Here is a 23,036-nt window from a genome sequence, read left to right on the forward strand (position 1 = left end):
AAGTCTTGAAATTGATTAGAAAAACATTTGCCCCAATATTAAAAGGTGAGATATAATTTATATTCCAGGTCATTCCAGTCACCTGTAGAACAGGTAGAGTTGCCCACCAGACCATCAAACTCATTGAATCCAGTGGATTGTGTAATCTTGTGCATGATTCACCATCCCTGTTTCTCTCCTGGAAGAGGGATCAAAACATGTGATTAATTTGGGAAAGGTTAGAGAGAGTTTGGCTATATTTCTGGATGGACTGGTAAATTTATATGGAACCCTTTAGGAATGAGATTAGTCTTCACTCACAGAAATGTGCCTTCAATTGTTGCATAATAGAACACAGCACAGCACACCACAGCACAGCACAAGAATAGCCCCTTCGGCCCACAACGTCTGTGCCCAACATGATGCCAAGACCATCACTTATGTGATGTATGTCACCCATACCCCTCCATTCCCTGCATATCCATGTGCCTATCCAAAAATGCCACATGTATCTGCTTCAACCACCACCTCTGGCAGCACATTTCAGCCACTCATCACCCTCATTGTGAAAAAACCTTTGGCCCGCGTATCTCCTTTAAACTTTGCCTGTCTCACCTAAAAGCCCGAGCGAGATGCTGCCTGACCTGCTGAGTTATTCCAGCATTTTGTGAATAAATACCTTCGATTTGTACTAGCATCTGCAGCTATTTTCTTATAAAACAATCCAAGTCTGTCCAACTGATACTCCCGGCATCTTTCTGGTAAACCTCCTCCGTGCCAATTCCCAAGCCTCCACATCATTCCTATATTGGGGTGACCAGAACTGCACACAATACTCCAAATGCAGCCGAACCAAACTCCTAAAAGGATGCATCATGACTTCCTGACACTGATACTCAATGCCTCGACCTACGAAACCAGGCATACCATTTGCCACCTTTGCCTCTCTATCTACCTTTGTTGCCACTTTCATGGAGTTGTGGATTTGGGGCTCTAAGACCCCCCTGTATATCAATGCTATTGAGAGTCATGCCATTAAATCCCATCAGGTCATGGGGATTTATCTACCTTAATACTTTCCAAGAACTGAAACACCTCCCCTTCCTAATCTAAAATGCCCCTGCATTTATTCTCCAGACAAATGTCATTTTCTCCATGTCATTTTCCTTGGTGAATACAGATGCAAAGTACTCGTTTAGGATCTCACCTACATCCCCAGACTACCAGCACAAATTCCCTCCTTTATCCTTGAAGGTCCTGTCTTCTCAGGTTATCCATTTGTTTTTAACATTGGTATAAAAAACATTGGGAGTTTCTTTAATCTTTGATTCTTTGATTCATCAAAGCCATTTCATCGTCCCTTTTTGCCCTTCTAATCACCCACGAGTTCATTCCTCCTTTCTTTGTGTTGCTCAAAGGACTGACGCCATCCTCTTAAACCTTGCATACACTTCCTTGATTTTTGACCACATTTCCAATCTCTTTTCGTTCTCCAAGGTTCCCTTACTTTGCCATTCTTACCTCTCCCCCCCCCCCTTTACTGGAACATGCCAGTTCTAAAATAAACAATCAATTGGCCTTGAAACACCTCCCACATGTCAGATGTGGACTTGCCAAATAACAATTGCTCCAAGTATACTTTCTCAAGCTCCTGTTAATCAAAACACAGCTTTCTCTCCACTCTCTCACCCATTTTTCAAAAATACTTCCTCTTCTCTCAAAGTGGCTGCTCACCAAATCTCGACTTAGAAAGAGAAAAACTATCTCCCATAGTTCTGCACCATTCCTGCCTTCATTGGCCCCAGTCTCACTCTCAGTCAAACAAGCGCCTACTTCACAAATGCCCTGCCTTCACTTGAAACAAAGCCTCTTTTCAATCATAACTTTTCAATAATTGAGAGGTATTAACATCCATGATTCACAATGTGCTACTGCCTTTTTTTAAACAACACTCAATTGAGGCATTGATATGTGTATCCAAATTTAAGACGGTTACTTTTTTCCCCTTCTATTAGCTATTCAGAGTGTGCTTTCAGGCGGAAATTCCCTCACTCCAACTAAAACTGGTGCTGTTGGTTCAGCAAAGTTTACTCTACATGACAACGGGACCCTTGAATTCCAGGTAATAAAGTTACATGTTTTTCCAGGTTATCATGTAAACCACTGTGCATAAAAACTTAAGATAGACACAAAAAGCTGGAGTAACTCAACGGGTCAGACAGCATCTCCAGAGAAATGAAATAGAGATGTTTCGGGTCGACACCCTTCTTCAGACTGAGTCAGGGGAGAGGGAAACAAGATATAGAAAAAAATTAAAGAAAGATGTGCAAAAAAGTAACGATGCTAAAGGAAACAGGCCATTGTTTGCTCGGGACTAGGTGAAAACGAGTTACAGACAATGAGACTCAACAAGACAACTTTCAGGTCAGTACGACTTGGGTGAGGGAGGGATGGAGAGAGGAGTTACCTGAAGTTAGAGAAACCAATATTCATACCGTTGGGTTGCAAGCTGCCCAAGCAAAATATCAGGCTTGTGATTGGCCTCACCCTGAGAATGGAGAAGACCCAGGAGTGTGGAAATGTGAAGGGGAATTAAAGTGTTTGGCAACCGGGAGATCAGGTAGGTCCAGGCGGACTGAGCGAAGGTGTCTACGTTTGGAGTTGCCAATGTATAAGTCCACACCGTGAACAACAGATACAGTAGATGAGATTGGAGGAGGTGACCCGCTGAGTTACTCCAGCTTTTTGTGTCTGTCTTTGGTTTAAACCAGCATCTGCAGTTCCTTCCTGTGCATAAATACCTGTTCCGCTAATACAGATCATTCAATCTTACGCACGGATTTATACTTAATTTCAGAATATGCTGGCATTTTAGTTATGCCATGACTACAAATGCTGGGGGTTGCAGACATTTGATGATAACCAATTGCAAAGAGTATTGGGAAATGATGTTGGTATTTTGTGGCAGGTACAAATAGCTGGTACTGTCAGTGAAGTTGTGGGACTCACAATTGAATCAAAGCCACAACGAAGGCACAGACGCAACATATTACATGATATTACCTCCGACTACAGGAATCATTTTGTAAGTATCCACATCCCTTGATGAAAGAGTAAAACTGCGCAGTCATCCGTAAACAGCTGTTTGTGTTTTAACTTTAAATGGTTTGTTAATATAATTTCAGGCGATTGGAGTTTGTGACAACCTCAGTAGTAGGGAGATTCATATGCTCTTACAGAATGAGCTCTTTATCAATGTTGCAACAAAGGAGTATGAAGAGGGGGAGCTGAGAGGACAAATCAGTTCTCTACTCTATATTGGCCTTCAAGCAAGATACTACGGTAAGGAAAATAGAACAACTATTCATCTAAGATTGATGCTCCTTAAACAGTTACCATACATACACCATACACATCTTCCTCTGGAAACCTGAAATTATGCCTGGATTCAGAGTTTTCACCAGCTCAATTTTATCATATGTGATGGAAGCAAAACATTGTACAGTAATTCAAAGCAAAATGTTTAGTTCAGTTTAGAGATACAGCGAGGAAACAGGCCCTTCAGCCCACCGAGTCTGCGCCGACCAGCGATCCCCGCACACTTGCACTATCCTACACACACTGGGGACAATTTGCAATTTTTCCAAGCCAATAAACCTACAAACCTGTGCGTTTTTGGAATGTGGGAGGAAACCAGAGCACCTGGAGAAAACCCACACAGTCACGGAGAGAACGTACAAACAATCAAACAAGCAACCGTAGTCAGGATCGATCCCGGGTCTCTGGAGCTGTAAGGCAGCAACTCTACCACTGCGCCACCGTGCCACCCTAAATGTTGATTCTGGAAATATTAAATAAATGCTTGGCAGTTCAGGCACTGTCTGTGGAAGAAGAAGGATGGTAAATATAGCTGATGGCATGACCCCAGTGTGCGGGGATCGCTGGTTGGCATGGACTTGGTGGGCCGAAGGGCCTGTTTCCGTGCTGGATCTCTAAACTAAGCTCAACAATAATCCAAAGGTTCTGGGCAGGCTAGGTAATTAGCCCAGAAAATAACCCACTGCAGAAGGAGTGCAACATAAATAAGTATACAATGGGGAGACTGAAAATCAGAACTGCATAATCAGCTTTAATGTATTTCAAATAATCGGCCATGGAGGGAACTGGGGGTTTTGTTGAAAAGGTCTTTCAAGCAACAATAACATTTTCAATCTATTTGAGCAGCACTTTTAATACAGACAAATATAACAACACATTTCATCACCAGCTCTATGTTGAGAAAAAGCGGTGAGAAAAAGCAAAATGTAAATCATTTGGTTTACAATTGAAGACCTTCGAAACAAGGGCAGATGATTTTGGAATTGTATCGGACATTGCTGGGAGGAATTTTAAGGTTGCTAGTCCCCAAATCACAGAATATAACATCATTATTGCACTATTATTGCTTGTTTTATTGTGTGTGTGTGTGTGTGTGTGTGTGTGTGTGTGTGTGTGTGTGTGTGTGTGTGTGTGTGTGTGTGTGTGTGTGTGTGTGTGTGTGTGTGTGTGTGTGTGTGTGTGTGTGTGTGTGTGTGTGTGCATATGATCTATATACTGTATATGTGTATTTGTGAGTATGTGTATATATACACAACTGAACTTTATCTCTCTAGTTTATTATATTGTTTACAGAGCACTATGTTTACATATTTCTATTGTGCTGCTGCAAGTAAGAATTTCATTGTTCTATCTGGAATTTATGACAATAAAACACTCTTAAATATTAAAAATAATCTCAGAAGGCTAACAGCAAGACAGATATCAGAATTAAATGTATTATGTTCTGAGGAAAGTTTATCTCTCCTGACACTTTACTTTCTTTAGAGTTTTAGAGTAAGCAAGTCAATCAGATCTCTATAATATTTTCAATAATCAAGAGAATGTAAATGCAGAAAAAGTTCAATGAACACATTGAAACTTACTTCAAAACTCTAAGTGCAACAGAAGATCAGGAATCTATTCCCTGGAGCACAGGAGGACGAGGGGTGATCTTATAGAGGTGTATAAAATCATGAGAGGAATAGATTGGGTAGATATCCAGAATCTCTTGCCCAGAGTAGGTGAATTGAGGACCAGAGGACATAGGGTTAAGGTGAAGGGGAAAAGATTTAATTGGAATCTGAGGGGTAACTTTTTCACACAAAGGGTGGTGGGTGTATGGAACAAGCTGCCAGAGGAGGTAGTTGAGGCAGGGACTATCCCAGCATTTAATAAACAATTAGACAGGTACATGGTTTGGAGGGATATGGACCAAATGCGGGCAGGTGGGACTAGTGTAGCTGGGACATGTTGGCCTGTGTGGGCAAGTTGGGCCTAAGGGCCTGTTTCCACGCTGTATCACTCTATGACTCTATGACACTTTGAGAGTAGCACAAGAGCAAAACCCAACAAGTTTAAAGAATGGTTGGATGATGTTTTGCTTGGGATTAGGTTATAGAGTTACTGATTTAGTGTAAGGACTCTGATGACAGCCCTGGACAGCTCATTGATCCTTTGCTGCTCAAAACATTGATGTGTTCACAATGTGTCAATCAATGGCTGAAAAAGAAAGATAGGTTCAGCATGTTGGGAAAACTCTTGATCAGAAATGATCACCTTCTTTCTGTGCCCCTGTTCTGTCTGAGGCTCAGGCCAGAAGCTTTATTTATTTTCCCTTCCAGCTGAGAACACAGAATACAGAATACGCAGCTCAGGAATAGGCCTTCAGCTCACGCTGTCTGTGCCAGGAACGATGCTAAGATGAACTCATTTCATCTGCCTTGCCTGCACGTGATCAATGTCCCTCCATTCCCTGCATTTCCATGTGCCGAACTAAAAATCTTTTAAACCTCTCTTTCGTATCTGCCTGCACCTGTATCTGTGGTGGCAGTGTGTTCCTGGCACCCTCCACCCTCTTTAAAAAAATAACTTGCCCCATGCATCACCTTTATACTTTGCCCCTCTCACCTGTAGTCTTTGACATTTCCACCAGTTGCTGGTACATTTGCAGCGTCTTCTGTTTCGCTTTTATTTTCTCTCTTATTTTATGTAATTCTGTGCTTATTGCATATGTTGTTTTTAACTATTGCAGCAAATCAGATGTGAGCAGCAAAATACAGGGGATTAGGCTCAATGTACAACACTAATACAGGGGACTTGTCCTCCACAGAGCTGCCAATTCCATTAGCTGGCCAGTTTGTGGTGCCACCGGTTAAGACTGGGTCAGCAGGCCACGTCTGGCTGTCTCTGGATGAGCATTGCCATCTGCACTATGAGATAGTGGTGGCTGGGCTGAATAAAGGTGAAGATATTACCATCAATGCACATCTCCATGGCTTTGCCGAGATTGGGGAAATGGACGATAACAGTGGTGAACATAAACGGCTCCTTAAAGGTTTTTATGGATCAGAGGTAATACTTTCTTCAAATAGCAGATCATTTTTTAAAATCAATATCACTTCAACCATATGGATGACCAAAGGCAACATTTTCATGACATCAACTTCAGAATATTATTTATGTAAGAAGGACCTACAGATAGACATAAAATGCTGGGGTAACTCAGCGGGACAGGCAGCATCTCTGGAGAGAAAGAATGGGTGATGTTTTGGGTCGAGACCCTTCTTCAGACTGATGTCAGGGGAGAGGGAGATACATAGATTAGGAAGTGTAGGGTGTGAAAATAGGACACAGGGAATGGAGATCAAGGAAAATGCAGAATAGATCAATGTTAGCTGGGAGAAGGTAACATCAAAGCAAACAGAGATAAAGCGTAGTCGGAGACAGTAAGACTGGTCAGAGAACTGGGAAGTGGGAGGGATGGAGAGAGAGGGAAAGCAAGGGTTACTTGAAGTTAGAGATGTCAATGTTCATACCGCTGGGGTGTAAGCTGCCCACGCAAAATATGGGGTGCTGTTCCTCAAATTTGCACTGGGCCTCACTCTGACAATGGAGGAGGGCCAGGCCAGATAGGTAAGTGTGGTAATGGGAGGGGGAGTTAAAGTGTTTAGCAAACGGGAGATCAGGTCAGCAACTGCAGATGCTGGTTTACACCGAAGATAGACACAAAATGCTGGAGTAACTCAGCGGGACGGGCAGCATCTCTGGATAGTTCCTTCTCCCATCTCATTCCTTCTATCCAGAGATCCTGCCTGTTACTCCAGCATTTTGTATCCATTCTCAGAATATTATTTATTGATAACATGCACATTAAATATGTAGCCAGCACATCAAACTCCTCCCTGGATTCTTGCTCTGCTCTGAATTGCCTGCTCTCAGTTTGGCCAGCCTTTACAATATTAATTCCAATGGAGCATTGAGAGAGGAGAATCGGCTTCCAATTCTGGTTTCTAATGGCCTCAAAGTTCCTGGAAACTGAAGTTGAGGGAGAATAGATTGGAATTCACGGTCCTCTTCACCAGACTACAACTGTCAACTTCTCTCCAAGTGGACTGTCTACAAAGTTAAATACATAATTTCATAACAACAAATCCATTGCATAGGTACATGAAAGTATCCACACTTTCCATCTAGCTCTCGCATAAAGAATACTAACTACGTCTGATCTGCAGATGTTTGTGGAACCATACCTTTGGAGAAAGACAATGCCTTCAGTAAAATCTGGAAGAAAATGTAATTTTTCTTTAAAGGAGCTGTTCTGCCTCAAAAATAGATCTTGCCCACCCAATTCCCACCAATATTTAGGATGACAGTCCATCTTATATCTCAGAATTCCAGCCTCCAACAGATTATATTTGAGTAAGGTTTGAGCAATTACTAACGATATTGACTTGGATTCTGACTGATATTGTAGTAAAACACTTATGGAATGCAAAGTTAATTATTGGTATTTTTTAAAATCCAGCACATTGAAGCAAATCATAAATTGTTTATGGAATGGATGGAAACTTTGATTTTTACATATGGTTTAAAGAACTTGCTTTGCAATGGTCTTGTAGGCTCAAGGAATATTAAAGGATATCGGCACAGAACTTCTCCAGCATCTTAATCGAGGAACGGCATTTATTCAAGTTAGCACAAAACTGAATCCCAGAGGAGAGATACGTGGACCGGTATGTAAACAAGTAAATGAATATTGATTTCTCTAACTGCCAATGACCCCTCTCGCCATCCCGCCCCACCTAAGTGGCGGTACTGGCTTCAAAGTCGTCTTGTTGAGTCTCATTGTCTGTAACCCGTTTTCACCTAGGCCACGGCTAACAATGGCCTGTTTCCTTTATCATCGTGACGTTTTTTGCATGTCTTTCATTTGTTCTATATCTCTCTACATCCCAGCCTAGATCTCTCGTTTCCCTTTCCCCCGACTCTCACTGAGTCTGAATAACGGTCTCGACCCGAAACGTCACCTATTCTTTTTTTCCAGAGATGCTGTCTGACCCGCTAAGTTACTCCAGCTTTTTGTGTCTATCTTCGTCTTTAAGTAAAAGTAAGATTGGTTTAAAAAAACTATCCATCATTTAAAAACTGAGGCAGACTGCAATTCCAGCATTTTCATTTGAAAACTGTTGGTTGGTCTAGAACTGATCCACTTGAATTTTAGGTGAATTGTAAAATGCCACTGGTTCATGATGTGTAATAAGACATGACGGATCGTGTTAGAAATAACCTTTTTAATAACATTCTTATTGCAATAGTTTAGTTTAGTTTAGAGATACAGCGTGGAAACAGGCCCTTTTGGCCCACCGAGTCCGCACCGACCAACGATCCCCGCACACTAACACTATCCTATACCCACTAGCGACAATTTTTACATTTACCAAACCAATTAAACTACAAACCTGCACGTCTTTGGAGTGTGGGACGAAACCGAAGATCTCGGAGAAAACCCACGCAGGTCACGGGGAGAACGTACAAACTCCGTACCCATAGTCAGGATTGAACCCGGGTCTCCAGTGCTGCAAGCGCTGTAAGGCAGTAACTCTACCGCTGCGCCACCGTGCTGCCTAGTTGCAGTGACATATTCAGAAGGATAAAGCCCAGGTTATTAGTTGTGATTTTGTGAACATTATTAACCAATACTCATGGAATGTATTAAAACTGAATCTTCTTCAGGTGCTGATTCAAAACCAATGCGAGGCCAAAGGATTTGTCGTTCCTAAAGAATCCGAGTACGAAGACGATCTCTTTCATGAAGTTAAACCCAATCCTGAGCAGTTGAAGAAAGATCCAAATTCTTGTTTCTTTGAGGGGCAACAACGGGCACATGGATCCCAGTGGAGCCCAGATTATGACCGGAAATGCTCCACCTGCAGTTGCCAGGTGATATAATGAAAGCCAGCTTCATTGTATGAAGCTTTATCTGTGTTTATTTTGTCAGCTCATTTTAGCATGGCCCTTTATACTCATATGAGGCGTATTTATCTACTCTTTCAGAAAAGGACCGTAATATGTGATCCTATCCTCTGTCTTCCTCTGAACTGCACAGAAATTGTTCATGTTGAAGATAAATGTTGTCCAGTTTGTCGAGGTATGTTTTTAATGAATGCAAAATGATGTGCCATACAGCAAATGCCAGAAAGCTTCATAGTGCAGTGGCATAAATGAAGTAGCTGGATACATGTAATTTATATATATATAGTTAAATACCACTCAGCTCATCAAGTAGTTGAATCAACATGATGGAAATTTTCCATTAGTTGCATCAGGAATCTTTTGAAAACATTTGTTTAATTCATGCCTTTGCTCTGTTACAATTTGAATAGATGTAATTGAAGCAAAAGATGAAAACAAAAAGGGAACCGACCAGGTTGAAGGTAAATTTGTAATTTTAATAACAAAATAATAATTTTGATTATCCCAATCGTAAGTCAATTGTTGTTGTGTAAATATTTAACCCAGGAGATGCTACTGTTTTCCATACAATGTAATCAGTCTGAGTAGAGTTGGTGAAAAATATTGTGAATGTTTTGGTACAAGTGTGGTCCAGCATAATTTAAAGGGTTTGCAACCTTTAGCACTGGAATCATAGAATCATAGAGTTATACAGCACGGAAACAAGCCCTTCAGCCCTACGCGTCTACCCGACCATGTTGTCTAACCAAGCCTAGCCCACTTCCCTCTAAACTGTTCCTATCCTGTCCAAGTGCCTTTGAAAAGTTGTGCTTGCCCCCGACTCTACCTCTTTTTATTTTATCAAAAATATTTATTCAAATATTAAAATAATATATACAGTAAAATAAAACCAAAACAGAACCCACCACCATAATACAAGACAAACAATAAACTATTATACAACTATCTTACACTCCTTGTCAAGGATGCATTCAATCCCCCGTGGTGCCCAGCGGTCCCGGAAATCCCTCAGGGTGCCCGTGGATAGCACGTAGCCCCTCTCTAACACCACCTGGGCGCGGACATAACCCCGGAGAAGGGGCAGGCAGCCGGCTCGGGCAGCCGACTCGACCTCTGGTAGTTTGTTCTCCATATCACTTCACTGTGGGTAAAGGTTTCCCCTCAGTTCCCTTTAAAATGTTTTCCCCTCTCACCTTAAACCTATGCCCTCCTATTTAGAAACACAGTTGCAGCAGCAGGTCCCATCCACAAAAGAACTTAACAAAGCTGCAATAATTAATCTGGATATCTTAAACACAATGACATTAATAGGAGAATTTTGAATGATTTAGTATATAAATCATATATAATTCGATAGTATATAATTGGAAAACTTTCCATGAAACTGACTTCAGTAGCACAGGGTCACAATAATTGCGAAAAGCTGCATGTTTTACAAAAGTGAATTTCAATAATACAAAATTGATGTACTTTCATGCAAAGGAATTAAGTGTTGCGGAGTGAATATAGAGAGATATGAGCGAGGTGACAAAGCAGGATCTTGAGAGAGGTAATCTCTGTATTATTCCCTCGGTACCATGAGCTAGTGAGGACAGGAATAGAAGGATAGGGCAGAGGAACAAGGAAACAGAGAAACATAGAAAATAGGTGCAGGAGGAGGCCATTTGGCCCTTCAGCCCTTCATCGTGATCATGGCTGATCATCCACAATCAGTAACCCGTGTCTGCCTTCTCCCCATATCCCTTGATTCAACTAGACCCTAGAGTTCTATCTAACTCCCTTTAAAATTCATCCAGTGAATTGACCTCCACTGCCTTCTGTGGCAGAGAATGACATCAGTGGTGGGGAAGATGTCTGACATCAGTGGTGGGGAAGATGCTGGAGTCAATTATAAAAGACGAAATTGCGGAGCATTTGGATAGGAGTAACAGGATCGTTCCGAGTCAGCATGGATTTACGAAGGGGAAATCATGCTTGACTAATCTTCTGGAATTTTTTGAGGATGTAACTAGGAGAGTTACGAATGGCCTCCTCCTGCACCTATTATCTATTGAAAATGGACAGGGGAGAGCCGGTGGATGTAGTGTACCTTGACTTTCAGAAAGCCTTCTACAAGGTCCCACATAGGAGATTAGTGGGCAAAATTAGAGCACATGGTATTGGGGGTAGGGTACTGACATGGATAGAAAATTGGCTGGCAGACAGAAAGCAAAGAGTGGGGAAAAAATGGTCCCTTTCAGAATGGCAGGCAGTGACTAGTGGAGTACCGCAAGGCTCGGTGCTGGGACCGCAGCTATTTACAATATACATTAATGACTTGGATGAAGGGATTAAAAGTGACATTAGCAAATTTGCAGATGATACAAAACTGGGTGGTAGTGTGAACTGTGAGGAAGATGCTATGAGGTTGCAGGGTGACTTGGACAGATTGTGTGAGTGGGCGGATGCATGGCAGATGCAGTTTAACGTGGATAAATGTGAGGTTATCCGCTTTGGTGGTAAGAATAGGAAGGCAGATTATTATCTGAATGGTGTCAAGTTAGGAAAAGGGGACGTACAACGAGATCTGGGTTAGAGAACTTTAGCTACGAGAGATTAGATAAACAGACTGTTTTCTCTGGAACATCGGAGGTTGAGTGAAAATTTAATAGAAAAATATAAATTTTTAGAAACTTAGATACGTAGATAGTCTAGAAATGTAGGTAGTCAGAACCTTTAATGGAGATGTGAGGGGGAAGTTTTTTGCACAGAGTGATGGCTTCTAGAACACACTGCCAGGCCTGGTAGCGAAGGCAGATGTGATAGTGGTGTTGAAGTGGCTATTAGATAGGGACTAGAAGTGCAAGGAATAGAGGGATATGGGTCATGTACAGGCAGAGGAGATCAGTTTAACTTGGTATCATGTTCGGCACAAACATTGTGGGCCGAAGGGCCCGTTCCTGGGCTGAACTGTTCTGCGTTCTATGTTTTAATGCCACTTGGTATATATGTGCTGGAACTGTGAACAGCACAAATTAAGCCAATGTGACTCTAATAAAGCATAACTCTTGCTATTTTCCAGGCTGTTATTTTGATGGGGACCGGAAATGGCATCCTGCTGGGACCACCTGGCACCCCTTTGTGCCACCGTTTGGTTACGTGAAATGTGCTGTGTGCACCTGTAAGGTAGAAAACTCACTCCGACCATCTTTTGTGCAGAAAGATTTCCACGAATAATTTACTTTATAGTGTTTTAAAGGAGAAATATTAAAAATAATTATTTTCATATTTTCACTTTTGCACATTCTAGTTAGTGAATGTGAGTGGCTCCTGCCTCTCTGCTGTACATTTATGGGAATTATATTAGGGAATAATAGGGACCTTGGAGTACAGGTACACAAGTCCTTGAAGGCAGCAGGACAGGTGGACAGGGTGGTTAAAAAGGCATATGGGTTACTGGCCTTCATTAGCCGGGGCATCGAATATAAAAGTAGGGGGGTAATGATGGAATTGTACAGAACACTGGTGAGGCCACAGCTGGAGTATTGTGTACAGTTCTGGTCACCACATTATAGAAAGGATGTGATAGCTTTGGAGAGGGTGCAGAGGAGATTCACCAGGATGCTGCCAGGGATGAAGGGCCTCGGCTATGAGGAGAGACTGAGCAGACTGGGGTTGTTTTCCCTGGAGCAGAGAAGTCTGAGAGGGGACATGATCGAGGTGTACAAGATCATGAGGGGCATAGATAAGGTAGATGGCGGGGAACTTCTTCCACTGGTGGAAGGTTCAACAACGAGGGGACATAGATACAGGGTAAGGGGAGGGAGGTTTCGGGGGGATGTGAGAAAGAACTTTTTCACCCAGAGGGTGGTTGGAGTCTGGAACTCACTACCTGGGGTGGTGGTGGAAGCGGGAACACTCACAACGTTTAAGAGGCATTTGGATGGGCACTTGAAATGCTACAACATTCAGGGCTACGGTCCAAATGCGGGAAAATGGGATTAAAATTAGACTGTGTTTGGTAACGGGCGGCACGGACACGATGGGCCAAAGGGCCTCTTTCTGTGCTGTAGGACTCTATGACTCTATGATATCAGAAATTATTTTTGCATGTAAATAGAGGCCTTGGCATTAGAACAAAGGATATTAGAAATGAGGTGAATCATGATGTGAGCAAGAATGAGCGTTGAATGTTGTGATTGATTCAAAAGAAGTTAAGGTCAGTTAAACAGAGGAAAGATTAAAACATTGCGATACATCGTGGGATCCAGGAAGAGTCGATGTAATTGTAGAGAAATTCATCCTTGATCATCAGCACTAAACGGGTCGTATTTGTGCACGGCTCTCCTTTTTTATAAAATTCAGTTTTGTTGACTTAAGTGGATCTAAATTACGATGTGCATGTGTCCATTTAACGGGCGAATCTTTGTACACATTTAGGAGCTCTATTAGGTTTAATAGCAGTCGAGAACGGTCATTAGCAATTTTCAAAAAGTTGGACAGAGCAATTTTAGACAAATCAATATCATATAATTCAATCTGAAGCCGTGTCTTTAAGAGGAAAAATGTACCTTCTACTTGAGCATTAAGTGTGTGGGCATATCACGTACTCTACGGTGGAACAGGCGGAGGATGATGGCTGACTTTAGTGGAGCGTCACAACGGCTGGGAAGGCGGATGACGGCTGCAGCAGAAAAGGTCCCCGTTTGTCTTGGACTCCACACCACTGGATCCTGACCCAGATCTGTAGAGGACCGTGTAGTGGCTGTCTGTGCACCAGACTCCCCACGTTAAACAAAGTCACGCACCGGCGTCCGACCCTATGGAGAGGACAGTCACACTCGCTTCCAGTGACCGCTGATGATGATGATCACGTACTGATTACATTTGATTACCTGCAGTTGGAATCACTGGAGCCAAAAGTCCACTGGAGAGTATTGCCAGCTGCCAATACACCCTCATACACTTCAAGGAAACAATCATGGTTGAATTTCTCCTCTCATCAGTCCAGATAGAGAAGGAATTTTAAAATATTATATATTTCTTGATTAGATCGGGTGTCAAGGGTTATGGGGAGAAGGCAAGAAAATGGGATTAGGAGGCAGAGGTCAGCCATGATTGAATGCGGAGTAGATTTGAAGGGCCAAATGGCCTAATTCTACTCCTATAACTCAATGGGGCAATTAGCATCTGTGGAGGGAAATGAACTGACAGCGTTTTGGGTCCTTCTTCTGACTGATAGAGAAGGAGATGGTTTTACTGAAAGAAGCAAAATGATGAATTGCATGAAGGTTCCCAATATGGGGACAGTATTCAAAAATGACATGGGTGACATAGAGGTTAATATTAAATACTTCTTGTTTCACAGGGGGCAACTGGGGAGGTACATTGTGAGAAGGTTCAGTGCCCAGCTCTGTCTTGCAGCCAGCCTGTTCGAAGGAATGCCTCAAATTGTTGCAAGGAATGTCCAGGTTAGTGTTTTGTGTTATTCAATCTTTTACCATGATGCATATAAGGAAAAGACAAAAAAACACTTGTATGTATGGTGGGTGGTCACGGTGGCGCAGCGGTAGAGGTGCTGCCTTACAGCGAATGCAGCGCCGGAGACCCGGGTTCGATCCCAACTACGGGCGCCGTCTGTACGGAGTTTGTACGTTCTCCCCATGACCTGCGTGGATTTTCTCCGAGATCTTCGGTTTCCTCCCACACTCCAAAGACGTGCAGGTATGTAGATTAATTGGCTTGGTAAATGTTAAAAAAAATTGTTCCTAGTGTGTGTAGGATAGTGTTAATGTGCGGGGATCGCTGGTCGGCACGGACCCGGTGGGCCGAAGGGCCTGTTTCAGTGCTGTATCTCTAAACTAAAAACAAATGATGGAGCATATTTCATGACTTCTGTGGGCTTCCAAATCATGTCACTTTTGAAGAGTACTCACTGTTGTAATGTAGGAGGTACTTAAAGAACATACATTAAAGAGTAAATTAACTAGTTAAAATTGTCTTGTAAGAACGAAATGGGCAATTGCTTAAATGTTAGTGTGGGGTAAGATCAACAAAATATCAAAACCAGAGAACCCAAAGCACAATACCAACCTGAAATAGACTGCATCGTTGTGGACAGACACCCTGAACTTGCTTCTGAAATTTTCTTTTTTACCACAGTTCCAGAGATCCCCCCTTTTGACCACACAGACTTGATGCAAGCCGATGGGCCCAGGCCTTGCAAATTTGGGCGTCATATGTACATGAACAATAATAAGTGGCATCCTGAAGTCCCTCCATTTGGAGAAATGAAATGCATTACTTGCTGGTGTGATGTAGGTATTCTATTTAACATTAAGAATCAGACCACATCAAAATGCTGATGTTGTTTGAAATGGTGGGTTATTACTTAAAGAGTTGCCAAGATGCTACTATCAAAGTTATTCATTTATTCATCTGGTTTTCAAAGTTAGAAAATTATCTTTAGCTGTAAGACATTCAGTAAGATACAGTGGCGGGCACGGTCGCGCAGCAGTAGAGTTGCTTCACTTACAGCGCCAGAGACCCGGGTTTGATCCCAGCTACGGGTGCTGTCTGTACGGAGTTTGTACGTTCACCCCGTGACCTGCATGGGTTTTCTCCAAGAACTTTGGTTTTCTCCCACACTTCAAAGACGTACAGGTTTGTAGGTTAATTGGCTTTGGTAAAAATGAAAACATTGTCCCCAGTGTAGGATAATGTTAATGTGCGGGGATCGCTGGTCGGCGTGGACTCAGTGGGCCAAGGGCCTGTTTCTCTAAACTAAACTAAATTTATGAATAATTACAGTGGTAGTTTAATACTGTAAGTTATTGTTAGATGTAATTGCTTTACTTACATTGGACAATATAAAATTATAAGAGCATGGTTGGTGTTGGACTGCTTTGATGGAATACTGTTTCCATCTTCACCTTTTCCAATTGCCAGCAGGCCTAAACCAGATGGTTGAGCCCCAAATTGAGGGAGAGTGGTAGTAGGAAATTGAACCTATCTCGTCACTCTTTCCAACTTAATTAAAACAGTGTTAGTGGAAGCCCTGTAGCAGTAGAATCCCTTCTCCTCTCGCCTTTAGCTCAGTTTACCAATTTAGTTTATTGTCACGTGTACTGAGGTACAGTGAAAAGCTTTTGTTGCGTGCTGACCAGCCGGTAAAAAGACAATACATGATTACAATTGACCCATTACAGTGTATGATAAGGGAATAACGTTTAATCCGAACAAGGATAGTCCGGGGGTCATCAATGAGGTAGATAGTGGTTCAAGACTGCTCTCTGGTTGTGGTGGGATGATTCAGTTGCCTGATAGCAGCGGGTAACAGATAACAGCCGGCTTAAACTTCAGTCACAAACTAAGTAGAAAACAAATTGAGTAAGCAAAACGATGAATAATTATTACTCCCTAAATATGCGACTTAATCAAAGAGCCAATTTATTATACTTGTAGCAACATAATGGAATTAAATGAATAGTCAACAAAACAGACAGTACATTGGTGCAGGCAGTGAAGCCACTGCTTCAACGCATCAAAGACCAAGGTTCCAACCAACTGCTCAATTGTTCCATAAGTACAAGCCTCAGGTGCCCTCTGTGTTGTGTTTGCACATTCTCTCTATGACAGCATTAATTTCTTCTGGGGGCCTAGTTTCCTTGTTCATGCCCCTAACGTGTGGATTATGGGAGGAGTGGATGAGATTGTGGGGGAAGAGTAAAAACGGGTTTGGTGTGAATGGGTGGTGTTGGTCAATGCACCCTATCACAATGTCTCCATCACATTAAAATTTCAGTTTAGTTTAGTTTAGAGATACACTAGGGACAATGTTTTTTAACATTTACCAAGCCATTTAACGTACAAACCTGTACGTCTTTGGAGTGTGGGAGGAAACTGAAGAACTCGGAGAAAACCCACGCAGGTTACGGGGAAAACGTACAAACTCCGTACAGATGGCGCCCGTAGTCAGGATGGAACCCGGATCTCCAGTGCTGCATTCGCTGTAAGGCAGCAACTCTACCGCTGTGCCACCGTGACCGCCCTTAAAATGCTTTTGAGGTGAAGCCACTGTCATGATGTAAGGAAGTTCAGGAAGCCAATTTATACACAGTTAGATCCATCAAGCAACAGTGAAAGAGGGACCTGATAACCTGTTTTACTGATGATAATTGAGGGATAACTGATGGCCAGAACTCCAGGGAAAACTTTGCTTCTCTTTTCTGAACAGAGCTTTACCATCCCCTCAAGACAGAAGGGCCTTTGAATAAACAAAGCTGCTGGAAGGAAGTGAGTTAGGCAGAATATCTGAAGGGACTTTGGCCCACCGGGTCCGCGCCGACCAGTGTTCCCCGCACCTTAACGCTATCCTACACACACTAGGGACAATTTTTTTACTTGACTTTTTGGGTTGGGACTATTCTTCAGACTGATGGAGTTGGTGAATGGGGGAAGGGGGGGAGTTGTAAAAGAGAGAGGTAGAAGTGGGCAAAATCCTGGCAAGTGATTGATGGACATACTGTCCACACTGACAAAGGCTAGAAGCGAAGAAGAGACAAGAGGTTGTCAGATAAGGAAGGAAGAGGGGAGGAGGAGTGAATTGGTATCAGGAAGAAGTGGAGGAGAAATGAAATATGACTCAGATTGTCATCTTATCTTGATGCTGACAGCTCTGTATCTGCCTGTTGCTGCAATGAAATGTCAGAAGGTTGTATGTACTGATCCCTGAAGTGGACTTAAACTCATAACTTTCTGAGTCGGAGGCAAGCGTGCAACCATTGAACGAAGAATAATATCATTTAAGCTAGCAACAAAATGTGAAATTCTGCAGTTAACTGTGAACCAGGAAAGCTGTAACAAAATCTGATAATCATCCAATTTCAGGAAGGTTCCACAAAGTGTCAACGAGAGAAGTGTCCAGTTCTGACCTGCGAAAACATAGTAAAACAACACCACCAATGCTGCCCGGAATGTGAAGGTAAAACGTGAACATTATTTGTATCTGTTCCAGTAAGGGAAAGCTGTATCAGAACAGTTTGATAGTAATTTGAAGGGATACTGACAAGGAGGATCAACGGCTGTGGTGTATTGAACGTAATCTACACGGTTTGAGCAAGGCTTCTCACAAAGTGCCATGTGGCAGGCTGGTCAGAAAGTAAATGTTGGCCGTGTCAAAAGAACGGTGGCAAACTGATCCAAAAATGACTGAAGATAGACACCAAAAGCTGGAGTAACTGCAGGTTAGATAGCATCTCTGGAGGAAAGGAATAGGTGACAGTTCGGGACCGTTCTCCAGACTTGGTCCGACCCCCACCCTTGTCGTGTGTTCACCATCCCCCCTGACTTCCCCCTTTCCAATACCAAATGGTCTGTTCTCCACAGAGGCCCCACCTTCGTTCCCCTCTGCCCCCACCTCAATGAGTTCCGGGTCCGCCACGATGCAGAGCTTTTCTTCCATCACCTCCACGAGATGCTGTCTGACCCGCTGAGTTACTCCAGCATTTTGTGTTTATCTTCGGTTTAAACCAGCATCTGCAGTTCCTCCCTACACATTGGATCCAAAGATGACGGTGCAAGATGCACAGAGTGGATGTGACTGCAAACCTTTAGCAGTGAAACTTCACTGGGCTCAAAACCTCAGTCTCTGGCTGCTTGTGATAAATATTAATGATTTAGATCTAATTTGTCTAATTTGGTTATTTACTTGATCATGAGCATGAATCCTGCAGGTTACAGGACGTTTTGGTCATTTGGGGAAAAACCCATTTTCCTCCACCTTTTCAAGTGGTAAAACAATGGAATTTCTACATAATGTGCACAGAAACAACATTGATCATTAAAATGGCACAGATTTGCTTTGCACTGCAGATATTTTAAAGCCTTTGTAAAATAAAGGATCTCAAATATTTCCTCTAGTTTTGTTAGAAGATGCTCCCAGAAACTTATGTAAAATTAGGAGGGTCCTAAATAGCAAGGACTTATTCCCTGCAGCAGAGGGTCAAGTCTAGAGACCATGGATTTAAAGTAACTGACACGGTGGCGCAGCAGTAGAGCTGCTGTCTTACAGCGCCGGAGACCCGTGTTCAATCCTGACTACGGGTGCTGTCTGTACGGAGTTTGTACGTTCTCCCTGTGACCGCGTGGGTTTCCTCCGAGATCTTCGGTTTCCTCCCACAATCCAAAGACGTGCAGGTTTGTAGGTTAATTGGCTTGGTATAAATGTAAAATTGTCCCGAATGTGTGTAGGGTAGTGTTGGTGTGTGGGGATCGCAGGTCGGTGTATCAGTGGACTGAAGGGCCTGTTTCCGCGCTGTATCTAAACACAGGGAATGTGATGTTGGGATTTCTTCTTGCAAGTCGAGCCGAGCTGGCCTCGCTGAAACAATGATGGACTGCAAACTATGAAATGTGAATTAATACAACTGCTGCAGACTGAAGGATGCATGGAAGCTCTTGGCAGCTACCCCATGACTGACTTGCTCTGCTTAACACTTAGAAAGCGGCACGGCACGGTAGCGCAGCGGTAGAGTTGCTGCTTTACAGCGAATGCAGCGCCGGAGACTCAGGTTCGATCCTGACTACGGGTGCTGCACTGTAAGGAGTTTGTACGTTCTCCCCGTGACCTGCGTGGGTTTACTCCGAGATCTTCGGTTTCCTCCCACACTCCAAAGACGTACAGGTATGTAGGTTAATTGGCTGGGTAAATGTAAAAATTGTCCCTAGTGGGTGTAGGATAGTGTTAATGTGCGGGGATCACTGGGCGGCACGGACTTGGAGGGCCGAAAAGGCCTGTTTCCGGCTGTATGTATATGATATGATATGATATGAAAGCGAAGCCGCTTAGACGTTTCAACTCTATAGTTTGTGTCGGAAATGCTTTTGAAGTTCTGCAGTAGCCACGACATTCTGCACAGGACGCATGTTTCTGCTTCTCCCCGTTTACTTGCTACATCCTGCCGACCCCCTACTCCAAACCTACCTCCACAAGCCCACCCACAATCTGCAGATGGGAGATGAGTTAAGCACAGTAAAATGTTACAGACCTCCTTATTGTTAATAATTAAATTACAAATTAGAATACAGATCAATAATCCAAGCAGCCTCAAATGACAAAGTAGTAACTAAACAAGATAGACACAAAGTGCTGGAGTAACTCGGCGGTCAGGCAGCATCTCTGGAGAGAAGAAATGGGTCAAGACACTTCTTCAGTCTTGAGCTGAAACGTCACCTATTCCTTCTCTCCAGAGATGCTGCCTGTCCCGCTGAGTTACTCCAGCATTTTGTGTCTATCTTCAATGTAAACCAGCATCTGCAGTTGCCTTCCTACACAAAATAGTAACTAACCTATTTGTAGCTAAATCCACGCAGGCCAATAGAACAAAGGCAACACACGGTGAGCTTAAGGCTCTCATTGAAATATTTAAATAATTGTTCATCAATAATTTGGCATGTGCTTTGGATACCTGGGGATTAGTGCCATGCCAACAATGCAACACAGTGTACATGAGGTTTCATTAATGAGTGATACGAATGTATTTAGGGGGCGATGTGGCGCAGTGGTAGAGTTGCCGCCTCACAACACCAGAGGCCCAGGTTTGATCCTTTCTTCGGGTGCTGTCTGTACAGAGTTTGTATGTTCTCCCTGTGACCGCGTGGGTTTTCTTTGGGAGCTCAGGTTTCCTCCAACATAGAAAAACATCGAAAAATAGGTGCAGGAGTGGGCCATTCGGCCTCTTGAGCCAGCACCGCCATTCAATGCTGATCATGGCTGATCATCTAAAATCAGTACCCCTTTCCTGCTTTTCCCCCCATATCCCTTGATTCCTTTAGCCCCAAGAGCTAAACACTCCAAAGACATACAGGTTTGTAGGTTAATTGGCTTCTGTAAATTGTAATTTGTCCCTGGTGCGTAGATTAGCTCGTGAGCGCTGGTCGGTGCAGACTCGGTGAGCTGAGACTCGGTGGGCTGAGACTCGGTGGGCTGAGACTCGGTGGGCTGAGACTCGGTGGGCTGAGACTCGGTGGACTGAGACTCGGTGGGCTGAGACTCGGTGGGCTGAGACTCGGTGGGCTGAGACTCGGTGGGCTGAGACTCGGTGGGCTGAGACTCGGTGGGCTTGTTTCCACGCTCTATCTCTAAGCTCTAAAGAATTTCTGGACAAAAATTTGTTAAAAAATACATAATGTTTCATGTTATTAATTACTGATTTACAATAGGTTCCCACTTAAAATACAAAGAAGAAAAAGAAAAGAAATAAATGAAGCTAGTTAATTGCAGTGGGAGGGGGGTTTGTGGGGGGGGGGGGGGGTAGCTTCGGAAAACATCTACTTGATTATATGTGCAATTCATAGATTCTGCTTTACTAACATTTCAAGATTGACAAACTCATATCCACATATTAAATAGATGGAAGCTCTCTGTCGTCACCTATTCCACAGCCAACAGTGGCCTATTGTGGGCCCCACATTTCCTTGATTATCATGGCTTTTTGCATATTTTCCATTCATTTCTCCTACGTACTGTCTATATCTCTCGTTCCCCTTTCTCCTGACTCTCAGTCTGAAGAAGGGTCTCGACCCGAAACGTCACCTACTCTCCAGAGATACTGCCTGTCTTTCTGAGTTATTCCAGCCTTTTGTGTCTATCTTTGGTTTAAACCAGCATCTGGTTCCTTCATACACATTTCCTTGATTATCGTTGCTGTTTGCATAACTTCCATTCATTTCTCCTATGCACTCTCTATATCTCTCGTTCCCCTTTCCCCTGACTCGGTCTGAAGAAGGGTCTCGACCTGAAACGTCACCTATTCCTACTCTCCAGAGATGCTTGCTGCCTGATCCCACTGAGTTACTCCAGCCTTTTGTGTCTGTCTATTAAATGGATGCATCAGTTCAGTGAGCAATTTAAAATATGTTATCATCAGAATAATGCAGGAGAGACATTTCTTGTGCAAATGAGGGTGTGAGACAAAAAAGGAATCCTCTTGAAAGTGCAAAGAATAAAATTCTGCTTCTGTGTTGCTTAATGTTTCTCTTCAAGCACCTCCTGAGCTATTAGGAGAGGTTGAGTGGACCGGGCCTCTATTCCATGGAGCGCAGGAGGATGAGGGGAGATCTTATAGTGTCCAAAATCATGAGAGGAATAGATCGGGTAGATGCAGAGAGTCTTTTACCCAGAGTAGGGAAATCAAGGAACAGAGGACATAGGTTCAAGGTGAAGGGGAAAGGATTGAATAGGAATCCAAGCGGTAACTTTTTCACACAGAGGGTGGTGGGTGTATGGAATAAGCTGCCAGAGGAGGTAGTTGAGGCTTGGACTATCCCATTGTTTAAGAAACAGTTGGACAGGTACATGGATAGGTCAGGTTTGGAGGGATATGGACCAAGTGCAGGCAAGTGGGACTAGTGTAGCTATAGACAATAGGTGCAGAAGTAGGCCATTCGGCCCTTCAAGCCAGCACCACTATTCAATGTGATCATGGCTGATCATTCACAATCCGTACCCCGTTCCTGCCTTCTCCCCATACCCCCTGACTCTGCAATCATTAAGAGCTCTATCTAGCTCTCTCTTGAATGCATCCAGAGAATTGGCCTCCACTGCCTTCTGAGGCAGAGAATTCCACAGATTTACAACTCTCTGACTGAAAAAGTTTTTCCTCATCTCTGTTCTAAATGGGCTACCCCTTATTCTTAAACTGTGGCCCCTGGTTCTGGACTCCCCCAACATTGGAACATGTTTCCTG

At 43.2% G+C, this 23,036-nt stretch overlaps 1 protein-coding gene across 1 annotated transcript in view; it reads left to right on the top strand.

Annotated features, from left to right (window-relative positions):
- The window catches only part of chrd (chordin), a 39,907-nt gene that overhangs the window by 12,062 nt on the left and 4,809 nt on the right, over positions 1 to 23,036 (top strand). The window contains 13 exon segments of the mRNA XM_078410138.1: positions 1,995 to 2,101; positions 2,948 to 3,064; positions 3,165 to 3,321; positions 6,167 to 6,408; positions 7,956 to 8,069; positions 9,070 to 9,276; positions 9,391 to 9,484; positions 9,732 to 9,770; positions 10,302 to 10,322; positions 12,371 to 12,474; positions 14,657 to 14,759; positions 15,451 to 15,605; positions 18,178 to 18,271. Of these exon segments, the coding sequence (XP_078266264.1) occupies positions 1,995 to 2,101; positions 2,948 to 3,064; positions 3,165 to 3,321; positions 6,167 to 6,408; positions 7,956 to 8,069; positions 9,070 to 9,276; positions 9,391 to 9,484; positions 9,732 to 9,770; positions 10,302 to 10,322; positions 12,371 to 12,474; positions 14,657 to 14,759; positions 15,451 to 15,605; positions 18,178 to 18,271 (1,554 nt within the window).

Source organism: Rhinoraja longicauda, chromosome 13, assembly GCF_053455715.1.
Source record: "Rhinoraja longicauda isolate Sanriku21f chromosome 13, sRhiLon1.1, whole genome shotgun sequence".
In the NCBI taxonomy this organism is placed as follows: Eukaryota; Metazoa; Chordata; class Chondrichthyes; order Rajiformes; family Arhynchobatidae; genus Rhinoraja; species Rhinoraja longicauda.